This window comes from Lithobates pipiens, unplaced genomic scaffold (genome assembly GCF_037356315.1).
Source record: "Lithobates pipiens isolate NorthernLeopardFrog02 unplaced genomic scaffold, aLitPip1_a1.2 Scaffold_23, whole genome shotgun sequence".
In the NCBI taxonomy this organism is placed as follows: domain Eukaryota; kingdom Metazoa; phylum Chordata; class Amphibia; order Anura; family Ranidae; genus Lithobates; species Lithobates pipiens.
The window spans coordinates 48,954,000-48,969,609 of NW_027507785.1; the positions used below are offsets into that span (position 1 = coordinate 48,954,000).

Below are 15,610 nucleotides of genomic sequence, written 5' to 3' on the forward strand. Positions count from 1 at the left end.
TCTCCAGCCCTGGGATGAGCACCTTCCCTCTAATGTCTACTCTGAAGCAAACCACATCCCCTCATATCTGTTTTTCTCAGGAGCCCAATACCTTTTATCTCTACCCTGGGGGCCCAACACCTACCCTCTCGTCTCCAGCTTGGGCCACCCTCCTATCTCCTCCTTGGTCTCACCTTCTTTACACTCATCTCCAGCCCAGGGCCAACCAACTTCCCTCTCATCTCCTCCTGGGAACCACCTCCTTCCCTCTCAACTCCTGGGATCCACCACCTTCCCTCTCATATCCATCCCAGGGTCCACCCTCCTATATCCTCCTTGGACTCACCTTCTTTACACTCATCTACAGCCCAGGGCCCACCGACTTCCTTCTCATCTCCAGCCCAGGGCCCACCGACTTCCTTCTCATCTCCAGCCCAGGGCCCACCGACTTCCTTCTCATCTCCAGCCCAGGGCCAACCAACTTCCCTCTCATCTCCTCCTGAGAACCACCTCCTTCCCTCTCATCTCCTGGGATCCACCACCTTCCCTCTCATATCCAGCCCAGGGTCCACCCTCCTATCTCCTCCTTGGATTCACCTTCTTTACACTCATCTCCAGCCCAGGGCCCACTGACTTCCTTCTCATCTCCAGCCCAGGGCCCCATCAACTTCCTTCTTATCTCCTCCTGGGATTGACCACCATCTCTCTAATCTCCTCCTAGGATCAACCACCGTCTCTCATGTCCTCCTGGGATCCATCACCTTCCCTCTCATCTCCATCCCAGGGCCCACCTCATTCCCTCTCATCTCCTCCATCCCAGGCCCCACCTCCTTTGATATCATCTCCTCCTGGGATCCACCACCTTCCTTCTCATCTTCAGCCCAGGGCTCACCTCCTCCTGGGATCCACCACCTTCCCCTCTCATCTCCCCCTGGGATCCACCCCCTTCCCTTTCATCTCCTCCTGGATCCACCTTCTTTCCTCTCATCTCCAGCCCAGGGCCCATCTCCTTCATCCCAGGACCCACCTCCTTCGATCTCATCTCCTCCTGGGATCCACCACCTTCCCTCTCATCTCCTCCATCCCAGGGCCCACCTCCTTCGATCTCATCTCCTCCTGGGATCCACCTTCTTTCCTCTCATCTCCAGCCCAGGGCCCACCTCCTTCGATCTCATTTCCTCCTGGGATCCACCATCTTCCTTCCCATCTCCAGCCCAGGACCCAACTCCTTCCCTCTCATCTCCTGGTGTCCACCTTCTTTCCACTCCTCTCCAGCCCAGGGCCCACCTCCTTTGATCACATCTCCTGGGATCCACCACCTTCCTTCTCATCTCCAGGCCAGGGCCCACCTCATCTTCTCCTGAGATCCACCACCTTCCCTCTCATCTCCTCCTGGGGTCCACCTTCTTTCCTCTCAGCTCCAGCCCAGAGCCCATCTCCTTTCCTCTCAGCTCCAGCCCAGGGCCCATCTCCTTCCCTCTCATTTCCTCCATCCCAGTGCCCACCTCCTTCGATCTCATCTCCTGGGATCCACCACCTTTCTTCTCATCTCCAGCCCAGGGCTCACCTCCTTCCCTCTCATTTCCTTCTGGGATCCACCACCTTCCCTCTGATCTCTTCCTGGGATCCACCACCCTCCCTCTCATCTCAATCCCAAGGCCCACATACATTTTTCTTATCTCCTTCCTGGGACCCACCATCTCCCCTCTCATGCACACACTAGGGATAACCATCTTCCATCTCATGCCTAGCCTGCAGCATGCCACCATCCCTTTCATCTCGAAGGAGGTGGGCCCTGGGATGGAGGAAATGAGAGGGAAGGAGATGGGCCCTGGGCTGGAGCTGAGAGGAAAGGAGATGGGCCCTGGGCTGGAGCTGAGAGGAAAGAAGGTGGACCCCAGGAGAAGATTGGAGGGAAGGTGGTGGATCTCAGGAGGAGATGAGAGGGATTGAGGTGGGCCGATGACCTTCCCGCTCATCTCCACCATGGGTCCCACCAACTTCTGATTCCATCCTGGGGCCCACCTCCTTTCCCTTTCATCTCTATCTCAGGGGCCCATGCCTCCCCTTCATCCCCATCCTGCAGACCCACCAGCTTTCCTCTATATCCCAATCCCCTCTATATAGTTTTAAATCATAATGAAAAAAGGAAAACTACCCAACTGACTCTGGCAGAATTTATGATTTCTTGGCCATTTTTCAGAGAATATAAATGACAACACAAAATGTTTTCTTTCACTCAAGGTTAGTGTTTGGCTGAAGCCATTAATTATCAATCAGCTGTGTTTACTCTTCTTAAATCATATTGAAAACAGAAACTACCCCCAAATGACCATCAAAAGTTTACATACCCTGGTGGTGATTTTGGCCTGATGACATAAGTTGACACAAAGGGGTTTAAATGGCTATTAAAGGGAACCATCCTCACCTGTGATCTGTTTTCTTGTAATTAGTGTGTGTGTATAAAAGGTCAATGAGTTTCTGGACTCCTGACAGACCCTTGCATCTTTCATCCAGTGCTGCACTGACGTTTCTGGATTCTGAGTTGTGGGGAAAGCAAAAGAACTGTCAAAGGATCTGCGGGAAAAGGTAGCTGAACTGTATAAAGCAGGAAAGGGATATCAAAAGATATCCAAGGAATTGAGAATGCCAATCGGCAAGTGTTCAAATTCTAATCAAGACGTGGAAAAATGAGGGGTTCTGTTGAAACCAAACCACGGTCAGGTAGACCAACAAAAATTTCTTGTCGGATTCTGGTCAAGGGTCTTTGGCCTATTATCCTCTCTATTTCATGTCCCCTTCCACAAGGATCCCAAATTTGCATTGCTTCGTCGCCCGCTTCCGGGTTTTTTCTCTCACCAACAGAAACTAGCCACATATCTATCGTAGCCAAGCGAACAATAGCGAGGGCTTGGAAAAAAACCTTCTGGCTCATTTGCAGAGGTAAAGAATACCCTGATGGACCCTTATGATCCACAAAAAAATGTGCAGCATCCTCAACAACTCCCATGCAAGATTCCTTAAGGTATGGGCCCTTACCTTAGAAGGTGGCCCTTCTTACTCCCTAATCTAAATTCATCTAGCCTAGGTCTCTAGATTCAAATTGGCCCCGACCTACAGCCTGGGGGACCCCCCTTTCTCTTCCCCACTCTCTCTCCGTCCCCGGGCCTCTTGCTCGCTGCTCTGCTCCATACCTATCATTCCCCCCCCCCCTTTTACTGGTTGTTTTTTCTGATTTTAGTTCTGTCCTTTGTTTAGTTTTCATTGTTTTTCTCTTTTCCGTTGTGCGGCCAACCCCCGCATCCCCTTGCCCGCCTTAGCCCCTGGGTCTCATGACTCGGGCATAATGCACTGGCCCCCGGCTCCAGCTGGTGGGCCGGTGTGAGTCTATAATCTAAACGCTCATAACATATATTCTATTTTGCACTTTTAAGTGAACCTCTTTTTTATGTTTTATGTTCATATCCCCTGCGTGGGAATTTGTCACCTGGTTCTTCCCTTATATATATATATATATATATATATATATATATATATATATATATATATATATATATATATATATATATATCTCAATAAAAACATTGTACCAGAAAATGAAATGAAATGTTATACTTTTTTTGTAATCCAATAAGAAGAGGAAGCAACAAGACAACTCTGGAGATATTTGTATTGTGTTAAAGGGTCTTCAAGTATCAGTTGACTCTGTGTAACAGAGAACGGATGTACCACTCCTAGCCTGTCTTCCTTCATCCTCTATCTCCTGTTGACAGTAAGATGGAAGATGATGACCAGAGCTGGTACATCTCTATTACGAATGTACTGACCTTCCTCTCTTTCTCTGTTCTGCAGATAGTAGGACGGAGATGTACCAGCTCTGGTCACCATCATCACTCTACTGAATATCCTCTCTCTCTCTCCCACTGATAGAAATATGGAGATAACAGCTCTGGTCCAATGTCTTCCATCATCATTGTACTGACATTCCTCTCTCTCCTGCAAGCAGTGGGATGGAGATGTACCAGCTCTTGTTGCCATCTTCCATCACATTTTTATTGACGTTTCTCTATGCTGCCGAGAGTAGGATGGAGCTGTACAAGATCTGGTCATTGTCTTCCATATTCCTCAGTCTCTTGCAATTAGTAGGATGGAGATTTACCAGTTATGGTCGCCATCTTCTCCCACCATTGTACTGACTTTCCTTTCTCCTGCAGATAGTAGAATGGAGATGTACCAGTTCCAGTTGCCATCTTCCATCATCATTGTACTGACATCCCTCTCTCTTTCCTGCAGATATAGCAGAATGGAGATGTACCAGCTCTAGCTGCCCTCTTCTATCGCCATCGCACTGACTTTCCTCCCTCTCTCCTGTTGATAGTAAGATGGAGATGTACCAGCTCTGTTCACCCCCCTCCATTACCAATGTATTGACGTTCCTCTCTCTTTCCTACAAATAGTAGGATGGAGATGTACCAGTTCTAGTCACCATAGTACTAATGTTCCTCTCTCTCTCCTGCAGATAGTTGGATGGAGATGTGCCAGTTCTAAGAGCCTTCTTACATCATCATTGTACTGACGTTCCTCTCTTTCCTGTAGATACTGTAATAAAAATGTAGTAGTACCAGCTCTGGTCATGGACTCCACTGGATGAAAGCTTACAATGACTTACACGAGCTACACCAAAGCCCAAATTATACCATAGCTCTGTGAATGTCTTGGATAGAGAAGAGTTCAAACTGTCCCGTCTTCCTTCATCCTCTATCTCCGGTTGACAGTAAGATGGAAGATGATGACCAGAGCTGGTACATCTCTATTACGAATGTACTGACCTTCCTCTCTTTCTCTGTTCTGCAGATAGTAGGACTGAGATGTAACAGCTCTGGTCACCATCATCACTCTACTGAATATCCTCTCTCTCTCTCCCACTGATAGAAATATGGAGATATACCAGCTCTGGTCCGATGTCTTCCATCATCATTGTACTGACATTCCTCTCTCTCCTGCAAGCAGTAGGATGGAGATGTACCAGCTCTTGTCGCCATCTTCCATCACATTTTTATTGACGTTTCTCTATCTCTATGCTGCCGAGAGTAGGATGGAGCTGTACAAGATCTGGTCATTGTCTTCCATATTCCTCAGTCTCTTGCAATTAGTAGGATGGAGATTTACCAGTTATGGTCGCCATCTTCTCCCACCATTGTACTGACCTTCCTTTCTCCTGCAGATAGTAGAATGGAGATGTACCGGTTCCAGTTGCCATCTTCCATCATCATTGTACTGACATCCCTCTCTCTTTCCTACAGATATAGCAGAATGGAGATGGTCAGCTCTAGCTGCCATCTTCTATCGCCATCGCACTGACTTTTCTCCCTCTCTCCTGTTGATAGTAAGATGGAGATGTACCAGCTCTGTTCACCCCCCTCCATTACCATTGTATTGACGTTCCTCTCTCTTTCCTACAAATAGTAGGATGGAAATGTACCAGTTCTAGTCACCATAGTACTAATGTTGCTCTCTCTCTCTCCTGCAGATAGTTGGATGGAGATGTGCCAGTTCTAAGAGCCTTCTTACATCATCGTTGTACTGACGTTCCTCTCTCTCCTGTAGATACTGTAATAAAAATGTAGTAGTACCAGCTCTGGTCATGGATTCCGCTGGATGAAGAAAGCTTACGAGCTACACCAAAGCCCAAATTATACCATAGCTCTGTGAATGTCTTGGATAGAGAAGAGTTCAAACTGTCCCGACTTCTAGGTAGAAGGCTTCCTGGATGGCCCACTGACCTTTAACCTGGCAGCCCACATCAAAAACAGAAGGAAGACATGGCACCCAAGGCCAATATCTCTGCATGGACTGGACGTGGTGTTTCGTCACATGATTACGGCGCAGCTACCAAAATGGAGCGGAACCTTTCACGTGTCAGAGAAGTCAGCGTTCAGCAGGGTAGTCAGTAAGCTGTACCTGGAGCCGCCAGAGCAGGGCGCCGTAGATACGTAGCTGGCCATTAAGATATGCATCAGTTACTGTTCACCATTCACAAGAAATGTGTGTTTACTCTACAACATGTAAAGACCAACCCTACCAGGAATGAAAAAACTTCCATAATATAACTGATGAATGTTCATCTCCTCTTCCCGGATAGATTCCTATAATAAACATGTTCAACAGAGCTGCGTATGTGCAAATCATGTGCAAATCTGTTGCCATAAAACCATGTGATCCAGTGACAAACAAATAACAGCCGCGAGCCGACTGGTTTCTGAAGACGGTTCTTCTTTCAGGCCTGCTGATAATTGAGGACTACAGTTGGAAAGGCAGATTGCCCCATAAAACATTGAATTCACAGATCAATAAAACTTTATTGTCCTCCATTTATTACAATACACATAAAAAGACACGTAACACATACATTTATAGTGACGGCAATCTGTGACAGACACAAAAATAGGGGGGGGGGGGGGTCCCCCTTACGGAACAGAACTGCGTGGCTTTCACAACATAATGGGCACACGTCCAACCATATTTCTATCCCAGCAACCAATCAGCTTCTCAGTTTCCTCTTGCTGAGGCAGATTATAACATTAAAGGTGGGCACTGGCAGGCTGCTGGTTGGAAAGTGCAGCCGGTTCTCCAGTAGGACATGCCATACCCGAGGCCTTCGTTGCAAATGCTTTAAAGTGCCAGCAGTTCGTCTCTGGTTGGCCGCTGTAAGGAAGGCTGGCCCTGCGGTGACAACATGCAGTCCATTAGATGCTCTGGAAATATCCTTATTATTTCTCTTCTCCGCAGACGAGACAATTCCCGTCTGCGGTGTAGACAAAATAGATCAACTAGAATGGTAAAGACGACCATTAGTCTGACTCCTCCTCTTCCTCCTCCTCGCTCTCCTCCTCCTGCAGACAAAGACACAATCAGAAGTTGTTCCCAGGATAGTCTTACTGCAGCCCCCAAATAACCCCAAACTCAAAGTGTAAACTTTCAACCCCTTCTGACAGTCAGATACTGTTTGCATGTTATGTTATATAAGGATTCCTACAAGCCACAACCCAATAGTCCTCCACTATGACACTCATACACACCAATTCTGCACACTCCTCTCCTGGGGTCCTACATATATGCCACCAACCTGTTCTCCTCCATGATGTATCATACACACTGCCTTTGTTTATGCCTCTGCTGTGACACGTTATTAACACAACTTCTCTATTCCCTTTCACTATAATGCTTCATAAACACTGCTTCCTCCCTTCCCTCTAATAAGAATGGAGACTGAAAAGTTCCCCACCCTCACAAAAAAGCATGGAGCCCACAATACCTACAACAAGCATGGAGTCTGCAGATAAATCCCACCGACCATGGAGTCTACAAACTACCTCTCTCCCTCCAACAAGCACGCAGTCTGCAGACTCCTTCTTCCTAACAAGCATGGAGTCTGCAGACCCCCTCCATCCTAACAAGCATGGGGTCTAGGGCTGCAACTAACGATTATTTTCATAATCAATTAGTTGGCCGATTATTGTTTTGATTAATCGGTTGATAACCTTTGAAAAAAAAGTGGGTCAAATTGATGTTAATTTTCAACCACAGTGACGGGAAAATTTGGAAATAATAGAAAACTTCTTAGTCAAAGTAATTTTCAGACAGTGTTTGTGGTTTTCGTTCAGAAATGACATTACTTTTAAAAACAGAATGTTAAAAACAAGTGAAAAGTTCAAACAAAATTCTTTCATTCAGCGAATGTACAAAGATTTTTAGTTGGAATATACTCATCTGAAAACTGATCGGTGTGGTCAGCATAAGGCTCAGTACACACCTACGCAGTTTGCTTTTGATCTGTTTCTGCAGTGCGTTTTGATTTTTGCGCACGTGATTTTACTGCAAGTTGCATTTTTGCCTTTTTTTTTTTTTGGGCAGATTAAAAAACACAAATTGCTGCAAAAAACGCATTACACGCTTTTCTGCAGCTTCTCCATTGAAGTATATTGATCCAATAAAGCACCATTTTGCGTTAAAAGTCCCTGACCCTTTCAGATGTGAACGTGTCCCATAGGAAACCATGTAAATGAACTGTAGTGCATTTCTGCAAAAAGCACCAATAAACACAGAGATGTGAACCAAGTCGAAGATGTTTACTAACATAATGGGGTTAAAAAAACGAAAATTAGCCCTTTATAGTAGAAAAAAGCAGATAATCACTACTGTAAGGGGTTCATTTTTTTTTTACTGTAGAACTTTTTGTACTATAAAGGTTTTTAGTTTTTTTTAACCCCATTATGTTACTGGCCGATTAATCGATTATGAAAATAATAATCGATTCATTTCATAATCGATTAGTTGTCGATTAATCGATTAGTTGTTTCAGCCCTAATGGGGTCTGCAGACCCCCTCCATGCCAACAAGCATGGGGTCTGCAGACCCCCTCCATGCCAACAAGCATGGGGTCTGCAGAGCCCCTCCATGACAACAAGCATGGGATCTGCAGATCCCCTCCATGACAACAAGCATGGGGTCTGCAGACTTCTTCCTTGCCAACAAGCATGCAGTCTGCAGACCCACTCCTTCCTAACAAGCATGGAGTCTGCAGACCCCCTCCCCCCCTTTCTAACAAGTATGGAGTAAGCAAACTACCTCCCTCCTAACAAGCATGGAGTCTGCAGACCCACCCACCCACGCCCCCCCCCCCAACAAGCATGGAGTCTGATAACCCCCTTCCCCCATAACAGCCAAACACAAAGAGAGGGATTTACTAAAACTGGAGCACTCAAAATCTGGTGCAGCAGTGTATGGGAGCCAATCAGCTTCTAACTTCAGCTTGTTCAATTAAGCTTTGACAATAAAACCTGGAAGCTGATTGGTTTCTATGCAGATTTTGCACTCTCCAGTTCTAGTAAATCCCCTCCAAAGTATTCAACCCTCCGCTTCCCCATTTACAGGCACACCCTGTACCTCTTCAGGCTCCTGTTCCTCTGCAGGAAGCTGTGATTCTTGCTCCTCCTCCGTTTCACTTTCCTGTGCCGCTTGTGATAAGATCTCTTCACCCTAAATACAGAGAAGCCCCATGGGTAGTGAATAGCAGATAAGTGGAGGGTGGCCGGTGCTGATTGCAGTATCTCCCAGCTCTCACCTGGAGGTCTCGGTTCTTCAGGTTCCCCAGCCAGAAGGCCTCTTGACAATTGTTCAGCGTCAGCATGGCCTTAACTCTGTACACAAACATCTCCAAGGTCTTCTTTAAGAGAGGGACGTGTGTGGTGAGCCCGGCATCCTGGTGGATCTGTGGATGAGAAAAAAAAGTCCATCTAGGACAGCAGACCATGGAGGACTCGGCCAGTGTGGGGACCTGATGGTACAGAGCTGTACCTAGCAGAATGACAAAGGAGGGAAGAAGAGACAGAACAGGTACCTTAGAGTGACCGCACATGTGGTGAAGCTGCCGGGTACACAGCTGCAAGATTTTCAGCAGGTTTTGCACATCGTCCTGCAAGATACAATAATAGAATACTAGGGTGGCTTAAAACTGTTTTTGTTTGCCAGTGTCCCAACCACCTATAAGCAGCAGTAAAGCCCACCCCAATGCAATTCCTGTGTCCCTCAATGGATGAAGAAAAGTAAGCAGTTTGGGGCCAACAAGAGTCACTGCTACACACAATCCGGGAACTTACAGAGAATAGCTGAGGTACGAGAAAGGCAGGAGCAAACAGATCAATTATCGATTAGACATGAAACAGACATGAGCACACAGATCGTTTATGGGCGAGGCCTAAAAAAGGAGGAAGCACACAGATGGATTATGGGTGAGACCTGAGAAAGGAGGGAGCACACAGATGGACTATGGGTGAGAAAAGAGAAAGGAGGGAGCACACAGATGGGTTATGGGTGAGACCTGAGAAAGGAGGGAGCACACAGATGGGTTATGGGTGAGAGAAGAGGATGGAGGGAGCACACAGATGGGTTATGGGTGAGACATGAGAAAGGAGGGAGCACACAGATGGATTATGGGTGAGACAAGAGAATGGAGGGAGCACACAGATGGGTTATGGGTTAGACATGAGAAAGGAGGGAGCACACAGATGGATTATGGGTGAGACAAGAGAATGGAGGGAGCACACAGATAGGTTATGGGTGAGACATGAGAAAGGAGGGAGCACACAGATGGATTATGGGTGAGACAAGAGAATGGAGGGAGCACACAGGTGGATTATGGGTGAGACAAGAGAATGGAGGGAGCACACAGGTGGATTATGGGTGAGACAAGAGAATGGAGGGAGCACACAGGTGGATTATGGTTGAGACAAGAGAATGGAGGGAGCACACAGGTGGGTTATGGGTGAGACAAGAGAATGGAGGGAGCACACAGATGGGTTATGGGTGAGACATGAGAATGGTGGAAGCACACAGATGGATTGTGGGTGAGACAAGAGAATGGAGGGAGCAAACAGGTGAATTATGGGTGAGACAAGAGAATGGAGGGAGCACACAGATGGGTTATGGGTGAGACCTGAGAATGGAGGGAGCACACAGATGGGTTATGGGTGAGACATGAGAATGGTGGAAGCATGTTGATGGATTATGGATATTTTCTAACAATGTAGGAGGACGGTGCGCTGCCATCTATCTCACCTTGTGCTTCTTGAAGCTGCAGTCCAGGAGAGGCATACCCACTTTAAGGAATGTCTCCAAAAAGACGCGGCCATACTGCAGACAAAACAGAGGTGAAGAAAGCCGTCAAAACACATTTATCAGTACAAAAGGAAGAAGAAAGGGTGAGCGATCCGACTTACCTTTAGACAAATGCTTAACATTGGCCTGGTGTCAAATATCTACAAAAGACAACAGTGACAGGAGATGAATGAGTGGTAGGGACACACGGCAATACAGGTGATTGGTGGGGACACATGGCTGTACAGTATTTGTGTTACACACAGCATATATGTGTACCCCTCCTTGTCTCCATGTGACATACACCATATGTGTTACACACAGGCCTGGTCTCTGTGTCACATACACGTAATGTCCAAGGCCCCTCTATGTGACATACGCTGAACATATAACCCCTGGGCCTTTTCTGTGTGTTGTACATGTAACCCCTGGTCCTGGTCTTTGTGTTGCATGCACTGTACATGTAACACCTATACCAGATCTGTGTGTTGCATGTATTATTCATGTAACCCCTGGGCCTGGCCTGTGTGTTGCATGCACACTGTAATTGTAACCCCTAGACCTGGTCTGTGTGTTGCATTTATTATACATGTAACCCCTGGGGCCTGGTCTGTGTATTGCATGCATTGTACATGTAACCCCTGGGGCCTGGTCTGTGTGTTGCATGCATTGTACATGTAACCCCTGGGGCCTGGTCTGTGTGTTGCATGCATTGTACATGTAACCCCTGGGGCCTGGTCTGTGTGTTGCATGCATTGTATTGTACATGTAACCCCTAGGCCTGGTCTCGGTGTTGCATGCATTGTACATGTAACCCCTGGGGCCTGATCTGTGTGTTGCATGCATTGTACATGTAAGCCCTAGACCTGGTCTGTGTGTTGCATGCATTGTACATTAAATCCCTGGGCCTCATCTGTGTGCGAAATGCACATTAAGTGTAACTCACCTTAATCAGGTTGACCAGGATGTGGAAATTGCGGACTGCTAAGCTCCACTGTAGAAGACGTTCGGCCTGAACCTGGAAGAAAGACAACAACCCACCTCAGTGATGGGATAAGAAATGGAAGCACAAGATCTGTACACAAAGCAGAGAACTACAACACACCTCCAGGCTGTCCGACTTCTTCCCCACTGGAATATTCCTCACATACTTTTCCAGGCTGTCCATCAAGACTCGGAAATACACCCCAAAGCTCTGTCTGCAAGAGGAGAAACGGACAAGAGAAGTGGGGTGAGCACAGTAACTGTATGAAGTCACCGTGACACCATCACTCTAAGGTGACATCAACAAGACAGATTAGCATTTCTTTCTTCTCAGGTAACCAGAACACCATGAGAGCTGCCAGGACCACATTGTGTCATGGGACTAGAACATTAAAATATGGACCATTAGACCACACTGTGTCATGTGACGGGTAGCACAGGGGCTAAGTGGTTAGCACATCCGCCTGGCAGCATGGGGGTCTCACAGGGCTGGAGGAGAAGTAGAGGCAGTCCAACCCCCAAGCTGACATCACTTCCGCCCTATACCCACAGGGTCCCGGAACTTCTCTTCCAGCCCTGTGAGCACCTCCAGTGGCCGTGATTTGCCATCATCGGCGAACCGGGACACCTATGTCGATTTTTTTGCATGTGGCCATATATGTACTGCGAGTTCTTACTTTTGTTTTTTAACAGCTTCAGCCCCGGAAGATTTTAACCCCTTCCTGACCAGAGCACTTTTTGCGATTCGGCACTGCTTCGCTTTAACTGACAATTGTGCAGTCGGGCGACGTGGCTCCCAAACAAAATTGACGTCCTTTTTTCCCCACAAATAGAGCTTTCTTTTGGTGGTATTTGATCACCTCTGCCGTTTTTATTTGTTAAACAAAAAAAAGAGCAACAATTTAGAAAAAAAAACACATTATTTTTACTTTTTGCTGTAATAAATAATATATTTCTCAGTTTAGGCCAATAAGTATTCTTCTACATATTTTTGGTGAAAAAAAATAAAAATAAATAAATCGCAATAAGCGCATATTGATTGGTTTGTGCAAAAGTTATATAGTCTACAAAATAGGGGATAGTTTTATGGCATTTTTATTAGTATATATATTTTTTTTTACTATTAATGGCGGCGATCTGCAATTTTTATCGGGACTGCGACATTATGGTGGACACGTCGGACAATTTGACACATTTTTGGGACCAGTGGCTTTAATACAGTGATCAATGCTATAGAAAGCATTGATTACTGTAAAAATGTCACTGGCAGTGAACGGGTGAACACTAGGGGGAATCAAGGGGTTAATGTATTCCCTAGTCTGTGTTATAATTGAAGGGGGAGGGGACTGTGCAGGGGAGAGGACAGATCACTGTTCATACTCTGTATGAACAGACGATCTGTCTGTTCTCCCCTCAGAGAACCGGAAACTGTGTGTTTACACACAGAGATCCCGGTTTTCCGGTAATCGTGACCGCCAGGCACTTGCATCAGCTCAGGGGGCGAGCGTGGGGGGACGAGCATGGGGGGGGGCATGTTCCCCCCTAGTGGCCACAGGGTGAAGCAACGTTACAAAACGTTTCGCCCAGCCATGCCATTCTGCCACAGTACAACTACGGTGGATGGTCTGCAAGTGGTTAAAGGGCCCACTAGATGGCCCTTTAATCCCTTTACACACACACACACACACACACACACACACACAAGCATTGGGGGAAATCGCATCACATTCCTGTTCAAATTGCATACATTTCTTTGCAGTGCAATTTGTGCCATTTTTTTTTTTTAATTGACACAAATCGCATCGCAAAGTATCAGTACTCGGTATTGGCAATTACCTGATCGAAAGTATCGGTACTCGTACTTGCCGATAAAAAAACAGTATTGGTGCAACCCTAATTTGTATGTATGAATGTGAGTTGGGGACCTTAGATTGTAAGATCCTTAAGGGCAGGGACTGATGTGAATGTATAATATACAGTGGTGTGAAAAAGTGTTTGCCCCCTTCCTCATTTCCTGTTCCTTTGCATGTTTGTCACACTTAAGTGTTTCGGAACATCAAACCAATTTAAACAATAGTCAAGGACAACACAAGTAAACACAAAATGCAATTTGTAAATGAAGGTGTTTATTATTAAAGGTGAAAAAAAATCAAAACCATCATGGCCCTGTGTGAAAAAGTGATTGCCCCCTAAACCTAATAACTGGTTGGGCCACCCTTAGCAGCAACAACTGCAACCAAGCGTTTGCGATAACGTGCAATGAGGCTTTTACAGCGTCCTGGAGGAATTTTGGCCCACTCCTCTTTGCAGAATTGTCCTAATTCAGTTACATTAGAGGGTTTTCGAGCATGAACAGCCTTTTTAAGGTCATACCACAACATCTCAATAGGATTCAGGTCAGGACTTTGGCTAGGCCACTCCAAAGTCTTCATTTTGTTTTTCTTCAGCCATTCGGTGGTGGACTTGCTGGTGTGTTTAGGATCATTGTCCTGCTGCAGAACCCAAGTTCGTTTCAGCTTGAGTACACGAACAGATGGTCGGACATTCTCCTTCAGGATCTCTTGGTAGACAGCAGAATTCATAGTTCCTTTTATCACGGCAAGTCTTCCAGGTCCTGAAGCAGCAAAACAGCCCCAGACCATCACACTACCACCACCATATTTTACTGTTGGTATAATGTTATTTTTATGAAATGCAGTGTTCCTTCTACGCCAGATATACTTGGACACACACCTTCCAAAGAGTTCCACTTTTGTCTCATCGGTCCACAGAATGTTGTCCCAAAAGTCTTGGGGATCATCAAGATGTGTTGTGGAGAAATTGAGACGAGCTTTGATGTTCTTTTTGCTCAGCAGTGGTTTTCTCCTTGGAACTCTGCCATGCAGGCCATTTTTGCCCAGTCTTTTCCTGATGGTGGAGGCATGAACGCTGACCTTAACTGAGGCAAGTGAGGCCTGCAGTTCCTTGGACGTTGTTGTGGGGTCTTTTGTGACCTCTTGGATGAGTCCTCGCTGCGCTCTTGGGGTAATTTTGGGCGGCCGGCCACTCCTTGGAAGGTTCACCACTGTTCCATGTCTTCGCCATTTGTGGATAATGGCTCTCACTGTGGTTCGCTGGATTCCCAAAGCTTTGGAAATGGCTTTATAACCCTTTCCAGACTGATAGATCTCAATTACTTTCTTTCTCAATTGTTCCTGAATTTCTTTGGGTCTCGGCATGATGTGTAGCTTTTAAGGATCTTCTGGTGGACCTTACTGTGTCAAGCAGCTCCTATTTAAGTGATGCCTTGATTGTGAACAGGTGTGGCAATAATCAGGCCTGGGTGTGGCTAGAGAAATTGAACTCAGGTGTGGACAACCAGTTATAGTATGTTTTAACAAGGGGGCAATCACTTTTTCACACAGGGCCATGATGGTTTGTATTTTTTTTCACCTTTAATAATAAACACCTTCATTTACAAATTGCATTTTGTGTTTACTTGTGTTGTCCTTGACTATTGTTTAAATTGGTTTGATGTTCCGAAACACTTAAGTGTGACAAACATGCAAAGGAACAGGAAATGAGGAAGGGGGCAAACACTTTTTCACACCACTGTATATGTAAAGCACTGCGTAATTTGACCGGGTTATACAAGTACCTATATTAAATACCAATGTGACCAGGGCACAAGAGCGGCAGCTGCCAAGCTCATGATACTGTGAAGGAATCTAATGTACATAATGATAAACTCCTTACTTATTATGTAGTATACAGATTGGCTCTCCGTTTGGCGTTAAAGATGGCGGGTACCCCCTGCTTCCCACGCATTAGAAGAATGCATATGAGATAACAGAACCAGCTTCAACCAAACTTAAAGCATCAAGTTTCTCCATTTCTCTTGTATTTTAACCAATACGATGTACCAATTAGACTGACATAGCAATGACGTATCTTTCTGTATAAATTATTAACACCGCCCACGAATAAATCAGAAGTTAGAAGTAACCGAGCT

General features: G+C 46.1%; 2 protein-coding genes across 2 annotated transcripts in view; one reads left to right on the forward strand and one right to left on the reverse strand.

Moving 5' to 3' along the window:
- The first annotated feature begins 4,589 nt into the window (after positions 1-4,589).
- Positions 4,590-5,976, forward strand: FANCD2OS (FANCD2 opposite strand). The gene is given in 2 exon segments (XM_077451071.1): positions 4,590-4,685; positions 5,734-5,976. Coding segments are annotated over 2 exon segments (339 nt in total).
- Positions 5,977-6,318: 342 nt separating this feature from the next.
- The window catches only part of FANCD2 (FA complementation group D2), a gene marked incomplete at its 5' end in the record, with an annotated part of 70,108 nt that continues 60,816 nt past the window's right edge, over positions 6,319-15,610 (reverse strand). The window contains 8 exon segments of the mRNA XM_077451566.1: positions 6,319-6,872; positions 8,926-9,018; positions 9,104-9,250; positions 9,380-9,454; positions 10,597-10,671; positions 10,758-10,796; positions 11,582-11,653; positions 11,741-11,834. Of these exon segments, the coding sequence (XP_077307692.1) occupies positions 6,831-6,872; positions 8,926-9,018; positions 9,104-9,250; positions 9,380-9,454; positions 10,597-10,671; positions 10,758-10,796; positions 11,582-11,653; positions 11,741-11,834 (637 nt within the window).